The 15,945-nt window shown below is 44.9% G+C and overlaps 1 protein-coding gene across 1 annotated transcript in view; it reads right to left on the bottom strand.

Moving 5' to 3' along the window:
- LOC144481001 (disintegrin and metalloproteinase domain-containing protein 12-like) overlaps window positions 1-15,945 on the bottom strand; it is a 189,672-nt gene that overhangs the window by 113,116 nt on the left and 60,611 nt on the right. The window contains exon 8 of the mRNA XM_078200663.1: window positions 11,302-11,373. Within this exon, the coding sequence (XP_078056789.1) occupies window positions 11,302-11,373 (72 nt within the window). The remainder of the gene's footprint in view (window positions 1-11,301; window positions 11,374-15,945) is intronic.

Here is a 15,945-nt window from a genome sequence, read left to right as displayed (position 1 = left end):
TTTTAACTGTAAAAGGTCAGTTATGGCGGCAAGGGCAGTAGTATGCTCCTCCTGCCAGATGTGGGAAATTAGGGAACAATCCAATCTCCCTGACAACTTTGTCTGCAGGAAGTGTATGCAACTGCAGCTCCTCACAGACCGCACTGTTCAGTTGGAGCAGCAGGTGGATGCACTGCGGAGCATACAGGAGGCAGAGAGTGTGATAGACACTAGTTACAGGGAGGTTGTATAAAGCTTTCTATAGGTATGTCAGGAATAAAAGAATGACAAGGGTAAGATTAGGGCCAGTCAAGGACAGTAGTGGGAAGTTGTGCGTGGAGTCCGAAGAGATAGGAGATGCGCTAAATGAATGTTTTTTGTCAGTATTCACACAGGAAAAAGACAATGTTGTCAAAGAGAATACTGAGATACAGGCTATTGGACAAGACGGGATTGAGGTTCATAAGGAGGAGGTGTTAGCAATTCTGGAAAGTGTGAAAATAGAGAAGTCCCCTGGGCCGGATGGGATTTATCCTAGGATTCTCTGGGAAGCTAAGGAGGAGATTGCAGAGCCTTTGGCTTTGATCTTTATGTCCTCATTGTCTACAGGAACAGTGCCAGAAGACTGGAGGATAGCAAATGTTGTTCCCTTGTTCAAGAAGGGGAGTAGAGACAACCCTGGTAATTATAGACCAGTGAGCTTTACTTCTGTTGTGGGCAAAGTTTTGGAAAGGATTATAAGAGATAGGATTTATAATCACCTAGAAAGGAATAATTTGATTAGGGATAGTCAGCACGGTTTTGTGACGGGTAGGTCGTGTCTCACAAACCTTATTGAGTTCTTTGAGAAGGTGACCAAAGAGATGGATGAGGGTAAAGCTGTTGATGTGGTGTATATGGATTTCAGTAAAACGTTTGATAAGGTTCCCCATGGTAAGCTATTGCAGAAGATACGGAGGCATGGGATTGAGGGTGATTTAGTGGTTTGGATCAGGAATTGGCTAGCTGTAAGAAGATAGAGGGTGGTGGTTGATGGGAAATGTTCATCCTGGAGTTCAGTTACTAGTGGTGTACCACAAGGATCTGTTTTGGGGCCACTGCTGTTTGTCATTTTTATAAATGACCTGGATGAGGGCGTAGAAGGCTTGCGGATGACACTAAAGTCGGTGGAGTTGTGTACAGTGCGAAAGGTTGTTGCAGGTTACAGAGGGACATAGATAAGCTGCAGAGCTGGGCTGAGAGGTGGCAAATGGAGTTTAATGCGGAAAAGTGTGAGGTGATTCACTTTGGAAGGAGTAACAAGAATACAGAGTACTGGGCTAATGGTAAGATACTTGGTAGTGTGGATGAGCAGAGAGATCTCGGTGTCCATGTGCATAGATCCCTGAAAGTTGGCACCCAGGTTGATAGGGTTGTTAAGGCGTACAGTGTGTTAGCTTTTATTGGTAGAGGGATTGAGTTTCAGAGCCATGATGTCATGCTGCAACTGTACAAAACTGTGGTGCGGCTGCACTTGGAGTATTGTGTACAGTTCTGGTCGCCGCATTATAGGAAGGATGTGGAAGCATTGGAAAGGGTGCAGAGGAGATTTACCAGGATGTTGCCTGGTATGGTGGGAAGGTCTTATGAGGAAAGGCTGAGCGACTTGAGGCTGTTTTCGTTAGAGAGAAGAAGGTTAAGAGGCGACTTAATAGAGGCATACAAGATGATCAGAGGATTAGATAGGGTGGACAGTGAAAGCCTTTTTCCTCGGATGGTGATGGCTAGCACGAGGGGACATGGCTTTAAATTGAGGGGTGATAGATATAGGACAGATGTCAGAGGTAGGTTCTTTACTCAGAGTAGTAAGGGCGTGGAATGCCCTGCCTGCAACAGTAGTGGACTCGTCAACATTAAGGGCATTTAAAGGGTCATTGGATAAACATATGGATGATATTGGAATAGTGTAGGTTAGAGGGGCTTTTGATTGGTTTCACAGGTCGGCGCAACATCGAGGGCCGAAGGGCCTGTGCTGTGCTGTAATGTTCTATGTTCTATGTTCTATGTTCTATGTTGTCACACCACAGGTTCAGTCAGGTAGATGGGTGACCGCCAGGAGAGGCAGAAAAACGAAGGAGATAGTCATCAACTTCAGGAAGCTTAAGGAAAACATGCCCCTGTCTACATCATCGGGGACGAAGTAGAAAGGGTCGAAAGCTTCAGGTTTTTAGGTGTCCAGATCACCAACAACCTGTCTTGGTTCCCCCATGCCGACACTATAGTTAAGAAAGCCCACCAACGGCTCTACTTTCTCAGAAGACTAAGGAAATTTGGCATGTCAGCTACAAGTCTCACCAACTTTTACAGATGCACCATAGAAAGCATTCTTTCTGGTTGAATCACAGCTTGGAATGGCTCCTGCTCTGCCCAAGACCGCAAGGAACTACAAAAGCTTGTGAATGTACAACATAGAACATAGAACATCACAGCGCAGTACAGACCCTTCGGCCCTCAATGTTGCGCCGAGCTGTGAAATCAATGTAAAGCCCATCTAACCTACACTATTCCAAACTCATCCATATGTTCATCCAATGACCATTTAAATCCCCTTAATGTTGACGAGTCCACTACTGCTGCAGGCAGGGCATTCCACGCCCTTACTACTCTCTGAGTAAAGAACCTACCTCTAACATCTGTCCTATATCTCTCACCCCTCAATTTAAAGCTATGTCCCCTCGTGCGAGCCATCACCATCCGAGGAAAAAGGCTCTCACTATCCACCCTATCTAATCCTCGAATCATCTTGTATGCCTCTATTAAGTCACCTCTTAACCTCCTTCTCTCGAGTGAAAAGAACCTCAAGTCCCTCAGCCTTTCCTCATAAGACCTTCCCACAATACCAGGCAACATCCTGGTAAATCTCCTCTGCACCCTTTCCAATGCTTCCACATCCTTCCTATAATGCGTCGACCAGAACTGTACGCAATACTCCAAGTGTGGCCGCACCAGAGTTTTGTACAGCTGCAACATGACCTCATGGCTCCGAAACTCAATCCCTCTACCAATAAAAGCTAACACACCGTACGCCTTCTTAACAACCCTATCAACCTGGGTGCCAACTTTCAGGGACCTATGCACATGGACACCGAGATCTCTCTGCTCATCCACACTACCAAGTATCTTACCATTAGCCCAGTACTCTGTATTCCTGTTACTCCTTCCAAAGTGAATCACTTCACACTTTTCCGCATTAAACTCCATTTTCAATCTCTCAGCCCAGCTCTGCAGCTTATCTATGTCCCTCTGTAACCTGCAACATCCTTCCACACTGTCCACAACTCCACCGGCTTTAGTGTCATCCGCAAATTTACTAACCCATCCTTCTATGCCCTCATCCAGGTCATTTATAAAAATGACAAACAGCAGTGGCCCCAAAACAGATCCCTGCGGTGCACCACTAGTAACTGAACTCCAGGATGAACATTTCCCATCAACCATCAACCCTCTGTCTTCTCACAGCGAGCCAATTTCTGATCCAAACTGCTAAATCACCCTCAATCCCATGCCTCCGTATTTTCTGCAATAGCTTACCATGGGGAACCTTATCAAACGCTTTACTGAAATCCATATACACCACATCAACTGCTTTACCCTCATCCACCTCTTTGGTCACCTTCTCAAAGAACTCAATAAGGTTTGTGAGGCACAACCTACCCTTCACAAAACCGTGTTGACTATCCCTAATCAAATTATTCCTTTCCAGATGCTTATAAATCCTATCTCTTATAATCCTTTCCAAAGCTTTGCCCACAACAGAAGTAAGGCTCACCGGTCTATAATTACCAGGTTGTCTCTACTCCCCTTCTTGAACAAGGGGACAACATTTGCTATCCTCCAGTCACGCAAACCAGCCCCTCATCCATTGACTCTGTCGACACTTCCCGCTGCCTCGGCAAAGCAGCCAGCTTAATTAAAGACCCCATCCAGCCCGGACATCTCTCTTCCACCTTCTTCAGTCGGGAAAAACATACAAAAGTCAGAGGTCACGTCCCAATTGACTCAAGAACAGCTTCTTCCCTGCTGCTGTCAGACTTTGAATGGATCTACCTTGCATTGAGTTAATCTTTCTCTACACGCTAGCTATGGCTGTAACACTACATGCTGCACTCTCTCCTTTCCTTCTCTATGAACATCCACGTCGCCAGCTCACCTCTGATCCCATGCGACTTCACCTTCTGCACCAGTCTGCCATGAGGGACCTTGCCAAAGGCCTTCATCAGGTGAGTGGGAGTTCTATTGCTGTGGACAATGGTCTGTTTGAGGTTGTGCGGTTGTTTGAAGGCAAGAAGTGATAGTATACCTGTAAAGACTCACATTCCAACCATTATTTTGTACACTCAAGAACAGCTTCTTCCCTACTGCTGTCAGACTTTTGAATGGACTTACCTTGCATTAAGTTGATCTTTCTCGACACCCTAGCTATGACTGTAACACTACATTCTGCACTCTTTCCTTTCCTTCTCTATGAACGGTAGGTTTGTCTGTATAGCGTGCAAGAAACAATACTTTTCACTGTATGTTAATACATGTGGCAATAATAAATCAAACCAAATCAAATATAATCCAACTAAGGTTCTATAAAGCTGCAACATGACTTGGCCAATTTTTAAACTCAATGCCCCGGCCGATGAAGGCAAGCATGCCATATTCCTTCTTGACTACCTTCTCCACCTGCATTGCCACTTTCAGTGACCTGTGTACCTGCACACTCAGATCCCTTTGCCCATCAATACTATGAAGGGTTCTGCCATTTACTGTATATTTCCTATCTGTATTAGACCTTTCAAAATGCATTACCTCACATTTGTCCAGATTAAACTCCATCTGCCATCTCTCCGCCCAAGTCTACAACTGATCTATATCCTGCTGTATCCTCTGATGGGCCTCATCACTATCCACAAATCCATCAACCTTTGTGTCGTCCGCAAACTTACTCATCAATCCAGTTACATTTTCCTCCAAATCATTTATATATATTACAAACAGCAAAGGTCCCAGCACTGATCCCTGAGGATGCTACTCGTTACTTGAGAAACTCGGCATCGCCACCAGCAGCAGCCAAGCCCCCCCCGGTACCACAGTAGAAAACAGGCCCACTGCAGGGAAGTCCATTGTCAACTTGTCGGACTACACACTTCAACCAGATGAAATCGAAGTTCTCATCCGAGGGCTCAATTACTGCCCCACCACCAAAATAGACCCCATCAGTCTCGCAGCAGACACAGAGAAATTCATCAGGCGAATGAGGCTGCGGGAGTTCTTCCACAAACCCCAAGAGGCCAACAGTGAACACAATGAAACAGCCAATGAACCGGAACAGGCGACAGACAGATCCGTAGTGCAGCAACCGAAGAGGAAAGAATCAAATTGGACTCCTCCGGAAGGCCACTGCCCTCGACTTGACATGTATGCCCAAGCCATCAGGAGGTGCGTCAATGCCAGATTCATCAGCCGCACTCGCACTCACAAAACAGCCCCGAACATCACCCAAGCACAACGCAACGCCATCCGCGCTCTCAAGACCAACCGCAACATTGTCATCAAACCAGCAGACAAAGGAGGGGCCATCATCATACTGAACAGAACGGATTACTGCAAAGAAGTGTACCGACAACTGAACAATGAGGAACACCTCAGACAGTTACTCAGATCCGACCAAAGAACACACCCGTCAACTCAACAGACTGATCAAGACCTTTGATCCGGACCTTCAGAGCACCCTCCGTGCTCTCATCCCACGTGTTGGAGATCTCTACTGCCTCCCGAAGATACACAAGGCAAACACACCCGGCCGTCCCATCGTATCGGGCAATGGGACCCTGTGCAAGAACCTCTCCAGCTATGTCGAGGGCATCCTGAAACCCATTGTACAAAGAACCCCCAGCTTTTGTCGCGACACGACGGACTTCCTACAGAAACTCAACACACATGGAGCAGTTGAACCAGGAGCACTCCTCGTCACAATGGATGTCTCAGCACTCTACACCAGCATCCCCCATGACGATGGCATTGCTGCAACTGCCTCAGTACTCAACGCCGACAACTGCCAATCTCCAGATGCAATTTTACAACTCATGCGCTTCATCCTGGACCACAATGTCTTCACCTTCAACAACCCCAGTTCTTCATCCAGACACACAGAACAGCCATGGGGACCAAATTCGCTCCTCAATATGCCAACATCTTCATGCACAGGTTCGAACAAGACTTCTTCACCGCACAGGACCTTCAACCAATGCTATACACGAGATACATCGATGACATTTTCTTCCGTTGGACTCATGGTGAGCAATCACTGAAACAACTCTATGATGACATCAACAAGTTCCATCCCACCATCAGGCTCACCATGGACTACTCTTCGGAATCGGTTGCATTCTTGGACACACGCATCTCCATCAAGGACGGTCACCTCAGCACCTCACTGTACCGCAAGCCCACGGATAACCTCATGATGCTCCACTTCTCCAGCTTCCACCCTAAACACGTTAAAGAAGCCATCCCCTAGCGACAAGCCCTCCGTATACACAGGATCTGCTCAGATGAGGAGGATCGCAACAGACACCTCCAGACGCTGAAAGATGCCCTCATAAGAACAGGATATGGCACTCGGCTCATCGATCGACAGTTCCGACGCGCCACAGCGAAAAACCGCACCGACCTCCTCAGAAGACAAACACGGGACACAGTGGACAGAGTACCCTTCGTCGTCCAGTACTTCCCCGGAGCGGAGAAGCTACGGCATCTCCTCCAGAGCCTTCAACATGTCATTGATGAAGACGAACATCGCGACAAGGCCATCCCCACACCCCCACTTCTTGCCTTCAAACAACCGCACAACCTCAAACAGACCATTGTCCGCAGCAAACTACCCAGCCTTCAGGAGAACAGTGACCACGACACCACACAACCCTGCCACAGCAACCTCTGCAAGACGTGCCGGATCATCGACACGGATGCCATCATCTCACGTGAGAACACCATCCACCAGGTACACGGTACCTACTCTTGCAACTCGGCCAATGTTGTCCACCTGATATGCTGCAGGAAAGGATGTCCCGAGGCATGGTACATTGGGGAAACCATGCAGACGCTGCGACAACGGATGAATGAACACCGCTCGACAATCACCAGGTCAGACTGTTCTCTTCCTGTTGGGGAAAACTTCAGCGGTCACGGGCATTCGGCCTCTGATCTTCAGGTAAGCGTTCTCCAAGGCGTCCTTCACAACACACGACAGCGCGGAGTCACTGAGCAGAGACTGATTGCCAAGTTCCGCACACATGAGGACGGCCTCAACCGGGATCTTGGGTTCATGTCACACTATCTGTAACCCCCACGACGTGCCTGGGCTTCCAACATCTCACTAACTGTCCTGGCTGGAGACAATACACATCTCTTTAACCTGTGCTTAACCCTCTCTCCACTCACATTGTCTGTACCTTTAAGACTTGATTGCCTGTAAAGACTCGCATTCCAACCATTATTTTGTAAATTGAGTTTGTGTCTTTATATGCCCTGTTTGTGAACAGAACTCCCACTCACCTGATGAAGGGGCAGCGCTCCGAAAGCTAGTGGCCTCAGACTTTTGTATCTTTTTCCCGAAGGAAGAAGGTGGAAGAGAGAATGTCCGGGGTGCGTGGGGTCCTTAATTATGCTGACTGCTTTGCCGAGGCAGCGGGAAGTGTAGACAGAGTCAATGGATGGGAGGCTGGTTTGCGTGATGGACTGGGCTACATTCAGGACCTTTTGTAGTTTCTTGCGGTCTTGGGCAGAGCAGGAGCCATACCAAGCTGTGATACAACCAGAAAGAATGCTTTCTATGGTGCGTGTGTAAAAGTTGGTGAGAGTCGTAACTGACATGCCAAATTTCCTTGATCTTCTGAGAAAGTAGAGGCATTGGTGGGGCTTTCTTAACTATAGTGTCAGCATGGGGGGACCAGGACAGGTTGTTGGTGATCCGGACGCCTAAAAACTTGAAGCTCTCGACCCTTTCTACTTCGTCCCATAGAACCATAGAACCATAGAAAATTACAGCTCAGAAACAAGCCTTTTGGCCCTTCTTGTCTGTGCCGAACCATTTTATGCCTAGTCCCACTGACCTGCACTTGGACCATATCCCTCCACACCCCTCTCATCCATGAACCCGTCCAAGTTTTTCTTAAATGTTAAAAGTGACCCCGCATTTACCACTTTATCCGGCAGCTCATTCCACAGTCCCACCACTCTCTGCGTGAATAAGCCCCCCCTAATATTCCCTTTAAACTTTTCTCCTTTCACCCTTAACCCATGCCCTCTGGTTTTTTTCTCCCCTAGCCTCAGCGGAAAAAGCCTGCTTGTATTCACTCTATCTATACCCATCAAAATCTTATACACCTCTATCAAATCTCCCCTCAATCTTCTACGCTCCAGGGAATAAAGTCCCAACCTATTCAATCTCTCTCTGTAACTCAGCTTCTCAAGACCCGGCAACATCCTTGTGAACCTTCTCTGCACTCTTTCAATCTTATTTACATCCTTCCTGTAACTAGGTGACCAAAACTGTACACAATACTCCAAACTCGGCCTCACCAATGCCTTATATAACCTTACCATAACACTCCAACTTTTATACTCGATACTCCGATTTATAAAGGCCAATGTACCAAAGGCACTCTTTACGACCCTATCCACCTGTGACGTCACTTTTAGGGAATTCTGTACCTGTATTCCCAGATCCCTCTGTTCAACTGCACTCTTCAAAGTCCTACTATTTACCCTGTACGTTCTTCTTTGGTTTGTTCTTCCAAAGTGCAATATCTCACACTTGTCTGCGTTAAATTCCATTTGCCATTTTTCAGCCCATTTTTCTAGTTGGTCCAAATCCCTCTGCAAGCTTTGAAAACCTTCCTCACTGTCCACTACCCCTCCAATCTTTGTATCATCAGCACACTTGCTGATCCAATTGACCACATTATCATCCAGATCATCGATATAGATGACAAACAACAATGGACCCAACACCGATCCCTGCGGCACACCACTAGTCACAGGCCTCCACTCAGAGAAGCAATCTTCCACAACCACTCTCTGGCTTCTTCCATTGAGCCAGTGTCTTATCCAATTTACTACCTCCCCATGTATACCTAGCATCCCCATTGATGTAGACAGGGGCATGTTCTCCTTTACACTTCCTGAAGTCGATGACAATCTCCTTTGTTTTGTTGTCATTGAGAGAGAGATTATTGTTGCCACACCAGTTCACCTGAATCTCTATTTCATTCCTGTACCTTGTCTCGTCATTGTTTGAGATCCGACCTACTACGGTGGTGTTGTCAGCAAACTTATAGTGTTCAATTCTGGTTGCCACACTACCAGAAGGATGTGGAGGCTTTGGAGAGGGTACAGAAAAAAATTACCAGGATGTTGCCTGGTATGGAGGGCATTAGCTATGAGGAGAGGTTGGAGAAACTTGATTTGTTCTCACTGGAACGATGGAGGATGATGGGCGACCTAATAGAAGTCTACAAGATTATGAGAGCAATGGACAGAGTGGGTGGTCAGAAGCTTCTTCCCAGGTGGAAGAGTCAATTACTAGGGGGCACAGGTTTAAGGTGCGAGGGGCAAGGTTTAAAGGAGATGTACGAGGCAGGTTTTTTACACAGAGGGTGGGGGGTGCCTGGAACTCGCTGCCGGGGGAGGTAGTGGAAGCGGATACGGTAGTGACTTTTAAGGGGTGTCTTGACAAATACATGGATAGGATGGGAATAGAGGGATATGGTCCCCGGAAGGGTAGGGGGTTTTAATTCAATCGGGCAGCAGGGTCGCTGCAGTCTTAGAGGGGCAAAGGGCCTGTTCCTGTGCTGTAATTTTCTTTGTTCTTTAATGGTAGGGCATTGGGGAGAGTTATAGAACAAAGAGATCTCGGGATACAGGTTCATAGCTCCTTGAAAGTGGAGTCACAGGTGGACAGAGTGGTGAAGAAGGCATTCAGCATGCTTGTTTTCATTGGTCAGAATATTGAATACAGGAGTTGGGACGTCTTGTTGAAGTTGTACAAGACATTGGTAAGGCCACACTTGGAATACTGTGTGCAATTCTGGTCACCCTATTATAGAAAGGATATTATTAAACTAGGAAGAGTGCAGAAAAGACTTACTCGGATGCTACCGGGACTTGATGGTTTGAGTTATAACGATAGGCTGGATAAACTGGGACTTTTTTCTCTGGAGCGTAGGAGGCTGAGGGGTGACCTTATAGAGGTCTATAAAATAATGAGGGGCATAGACAAGGTAGATAGTCAATATATTTTCCCAAAGCTAGGGGAGTCTAAAACTAGAGGGCATAGGTTTAAGGTGAGAGGGGAGAGATACAAAAGTGTCCAGAGGGGCAATACTTTCACACAGACTCTGTAACCTCAGCCGGGACGGGCATTGAATCTGTGTTGTTGATGTTGTTCTGCAGCACGAACCAGCCCAGAAATGTTTGTAACTCAGGTGATTGGATTCAGTTGAAGCTCCTTGTCTCAATTGGATGTCTAAATTCAACAAAATTATGCATTAAACTAAAATCACAGCCAATGCAGAACTATAGCAGAAGGGTATGTGGTCCAGAGCCTGTGTGCTGATGTGTCTGATATTCGAGAGGTGAGTACCAGAGTACAATCTCTCTGACAATCAGTAAATTGTTCCAGAGTGGTTACCCAATCCCAATTTTTTCACACAGAGGGTGCTGAGTGTCTGGAACAAGCTGCCAGAGGTAGTAGTAGAGGCGGGTACAATTTTGTCTTTTAAAAAGCATTTAGATAGTTACATGGGTATGACGGGTATCGAGGGATATGGGCCAAATGCGGGCAATTGGGATTAGCTTTGGGGTTTTAAAAAAAAAAGGGCAGCATGGACAAGTTGGGCCGAAGGGCCTGTTTCCATGCTGTAAACCTCTCTGACTCTATGATTCTATGGCCCATATGACCCTTTTCACCTCGCTGTCTCCTTCCCTTCTCAAATGAAGCTGCCTCCACCACACTCAGTCACTGCATTCCAAACATTAACTGGGTGAATAAAAGCTTCTCCTGATTCCTTCCTTTGGCAATGAGTTAAAAACAAGAGTAGCAGTAATGAGGAAGCTGTGATTGGAGCAGGGTGTGAAGGAGAGCGCTGGTTCAGGATCAGCGCGGGTTCTATTCTGCCTCACATCCCGGCTACCTGTCGATATCATTCATGACATTTCTCCCTCTATTAAGTAACCATGATTAAGAAGCTTTAGTGCCGTACGTATCATTGAGAAAACAATCTGCAAACTCACCATGTCCACTGTGTTGGCAACATCGAGCAAACGTTTCACCGCAGCGTTCCTGTTCCGTCCCAGATTCTGATACTGAAAGGAAAGCAAATGATTGGAATGGTTCAACGCAACACACAGATCAAACCAGAATCCCTGTCACACCAAATGCCCTCAGCCTGACCCTTCACCCTCAACCTGACCCTTCACCCTCGACCTGACCCTTCACCCTCGGCCTGACCATTTTCCCTACGCCTGACGCTTCACCCTCGGCCAAAACCCTTCACCCTCGGCTTGACCCTTCACCCTCGGCCTAAACCCTTCACCCTCGGCTTGACCCTTCACCCTCAGCCTGACCCTTCACTCTCAGCTTGATCCTTCACCCTTGGGCTGACCCTTCACCCTCGGCCTGACCCTTCACCCTCGACCTGACCCTTCACCCCCAACCTGACCCTTCACCCCCGACCTGACCCTTCACCCCCTGACCTGACCCTTCACCCCCAACCTGACCCTTCACCCTCGGCCTGATCCCTTCACCCCGGACTTGACCCTTCTCCCTCAGCCTGACCCTTCACCCTTGACCTGACCCTTCACGATCGACCTGACCCTTCCCCCCTGCCCTGACCCTTCACCCCTGTCTTGATCCCTCATCCTCGACCTGATCCCTCACCCTCGGCCTGACCCTTCATACTCACCCTCCACATTATCCCTCACACTCCTCACACACACCCCCCACATTATCCCTCACACTCTTCACCCTCCACATTATCCCTCACACTCCTCACACACACCCACCACATTATCCCTCACAGTCACCCTCCACATTTTCCCTCACACTCCTCACACTCACCCTCCACATTATCCCTCACAGTCACCCTCCACATTTTCCCTCACACTCCTCACACTCACCCTCCACATTATCCCTCACAGTCACCTTCCACATTATCCCTCACACTCCCCACACTATCCGCCACATTATCCCTCACACTCACCCTCCACATTATCCCTCACACTCCTCACACTCACCCTCCACATTATCCCTCACACTCCTCACCCTCCACATTATCCCTCACACTCACCCTCCACATTATCCCTCACACTCCTCACACTCTCCTCCACATTATCCCTCAGGGAACTTCAATATTTTTACAAGTCAGGATGCTGAGTGGCTATTGAACTATTGGCTAGGAGTCTACTATTGTGTGTTATTGTGTGTTATAGTGCATTAGTATGTGTTGCTGTGTGTTATACTGTTCTCATGTGTGTTATTGCGTGTCATCGCATGTTAGTGTGTGTCATTGTGTGTTATAGTGTACTGGTGTGTGTTATTGTGTTATATTGTACTAGTGTGTGTTATTGTGTGTTATAGTGTATCAGTGTGTGTTATTGTGTGATATAGTGCACTATTGTGTGTTATTGTGTGTTATAGTGTATCAGTGTGTGTTATTGTGTGATATAGTGCACTATTGTGTGTTATTGTGTGTTATATTGCACTAGTGTGTGTTATTGTGTGTTATAGTGCACTAGTGTGTGTTATTGTGTGTTATAGTGCACTAATGTGTGTAATTGTGTGTTATAGTGTATCAGTGTGTGTTATTATGTGATATAGTGCACTATTGTGTGTTATTGTGTGTTATATTGTACTAGTGTGTGTTATTGTGTGTTGTAGTGTACTAGTGTGTGTTCTTGTGTGTTATAGTGTATCAGTGTGTGTTATTGTGTGATATAGTGCACTATTGTGTGTTTTTGTTTGTTATATGGTACTATTGTGTGTTATTGTGTGTTATATTGTACGAGTGTGTGTTATTGTGTGTTATAGTGTACCATTGTGTGTTATAGTGTACGAGTTGTGTTATTGTGTGTTATAGTGTACTTGTGTGTGTTATTGTGTGTTATAGTGTATCAGTGTGTGTTATTGTGTGATATGGTGCACTAGTGTGTGTTATTGTGTGTTATATTGTACTAGTGTGTGTTATTGTGTGTTATAGTGCACTAGAGTGTGTTATTGTGTGTTATAGTGCACTAGTGTGTGTTATTGTGTGTTATATTGTACTAGTGTGTGTTATTGTGTGTTATTGTGTACTAGTGTGTGTTCTTGTGTGTTATAGTGTATCAGTGTGTGTTATTGTGTGATATGGTGCACTAGAGTGTGTTATTGTCTGTTATAGTGCACTAGTGTGTGTTATTGTGTGTTATATTGTACTAGTGTGTGTTATTGTGTGTTATAGTTCACTAGAGTGTGTTATTGTGTGTTATAGTGCACTAGTGTGTGTTATTGTGTGTTATATTGTACTAGTGTGTGTTATTGTGTGTTATTGTGTACTAGTGTGTGTTCCTGTGTGTTATAGTGTACCAGTGTGTGTTATTGTGTGTTATAGTGTACGAGTTGTGTTATTGTGTGTTATAGTGTACTTGTGTGTGTTATTGTGTGTTATAGTGCACTAGTGTGTGTTATTGTGTGTTATAGTTTATCAGTGTGTGTTATTGTGTGATATAGTGCACTATTGTGTGTTATTGTGTGTTATATTGTACGAGTGTGTGTTATTGTGTGTTATAGTGTACCATTGTGTGTTATAGTGTACGAGTTGTGTTATTGTGTGTTATAGTGTACTTGTGTGTGTTATTGTGTGTTATAGTGTATCAGTGTGTGTTATTGTGTGATATGGTGCACTAGAGTGTGTTATTGTGTGTTATAGTGCACTAGTGTGTGTTATTGTGTGTTATAGTGCACTAGTGTGTGTTATTGTGTGTTATATTGTACTAGTGTGTGTTATTGTGTGTTATAGTGCACTAGAGTGTGTTATTGTGTGTTATAGTGCACTAGTGTGTGTTATTGTGTGTTATATTGTACTAGTGTGTGTTATTGTGTGTTATTGTGTACTAGTGTGTGTTCTTGTGTGTTATAGTGTATCAGTGTGTGTTATTGTGTGATATGGTGCACTAGAGTGTGTTATTGTGTGTTATAGTGCACTAGTGTGTGTTATTGTGTGTTATATTGTACTAGTGTGTCTTATTGTGTGTTATAGTTCACTAGAGTGTGTTATTGTGTGTTATAGTGCACTAGTGTGTGTTATTGTGTGTTATATTGTACTAGTGTGTGTTATTGTGTGTTATTGTGTACTAGTGTGTGTTCCTGTGTGTTATAGTGTACCAGTGTGTGTTATTGTGTGTTATAGTGTACGAGTTGTGTTATTGTGTGTTATAGTGTACTTGTGTGTGTTATTGTGTGTTATAGTGCACTAGTGTGTGTTATTGTGTGTTATATTGTACTAGTGTGTGTTCTTGTGTGTTATAGTGTACCAGTGTGTGTTATTGTGTGTTATAGTGTACGAGTTGTGTTATTGTGTGTTATAGTGTACTTGTGTGTGTTATTGTGTGTTATAGTGCACTAGTGTGTGTTATTGTGTGTTATAGTTTATCAGTGTGTGTTATTGTGTGATATAGTGCACTATTGTGTGTTATTGTGTGTTATATTGTACTAGTGTGTGTTATTGTGTGTTATAGTGCACTAGAGTGTGTTATTGTGTGTTATAGTGCACTAGTGTGTGTTATTGTGTGTTATATTGTACTAGTGTGTGTTATTGTGTGTTATAGTGCACTAGAGTGTGTTATTGTGTGTTATAGTGCACTAGTGTGTGTTATTGTGTGTTATATTGTACTAGTGTGTGTTATTGTGTACTAGTGTGTGTTCCTGTGTGTTATAGTGTACCAGTGTGTGTTATTGTGTGTTATAGTGTACGAGTTGTGTTTTTGTGTGTTATAGTGTACTTGTGTGTGTTATTGTGTGTTATAGTGCACTAGTGTGTGTTATTGTGTGTTATAGTGTATCAGTGTGTGTTATTGTGTGATATAGTGCACTATTGTGTGTTATTGTGTGTTATATTGTACTAGTGTGTGTAATTGTGTGTTATAGTGTACGAGTGTTTGTTATTGGGTGTTATATTGTACCAGTGTGTGTTATTGTGTGTTATAGTGTACTAGTGTGTGTTATTGTGTGTGATAGTGTACCAGTGTGTGTAATTGTGTGTTATAGTGCACTAGTGTGTGTTATTGTGTGTTATATTGTCATAGTGTGTGTTATTGTGTGTTATAGTGTACTAGTGTGTGTTATTGTGTGTTATATTGTACTAGTGTGTGTTATTGTGTGTTATAGCGTACCAGTGTGTGTTATTCTGTGTTATAGTGTACTTGTGTGTGTTATTGTTTGTTATATTGTACTAGTGTGTGTTATTGTGTGTTATAGTGCACTTGTGTGTGTTATTGTGTGTTATATTGTACTAGTGTGTGTTATTGTGTGTTATAGTGTACCAGTGTGTGTTATTGTGTGTTATAGTGCACTTGTGTGTGTTATTGTGTGTTATATTGTACTAGTGTGTGTTATTGTGTGTTATAGTGTACCAGTGTGTGTTATTGGTTATTGAGTTCTTTGAGAAGGTGACCAAAGAGGTGGATGAGGGTAAAGCGGTTGATGTGGTGTAGCGAAATCATAGAATCATAGAAACCCTACAGTACAGAAAGAGGCCATTAAGCCCATCGAGTCTGCACCAACCACAATCCCACCCAGGCCCTACCCCCATATCCCTACATATTTACCTGCTAATACCTCTGACGTACACATCTCAGGACACTAAGGGGCAATTTTAGCATAGCCAATCAACCTAACCCGCA

This window comes from Mustelus asterias, chromosome 1 (genome assembly GCF_964213995.1).
Source record: "Mustelus asterias chromosome 1, sMusAst1.hap1.1, whole genome shotgun sequence".
Lineage (NCBI taxonomy): Eukaryota > Metazoa > Chordata > Chondrichthyes > Carcharhiniformes > Triakidae > Mustelus > Mustelus asterias.
Note: the sequence above shows the minus strand (reverse complement) of the source record. Positions and strands in the feature narration are given on the sequence as shown.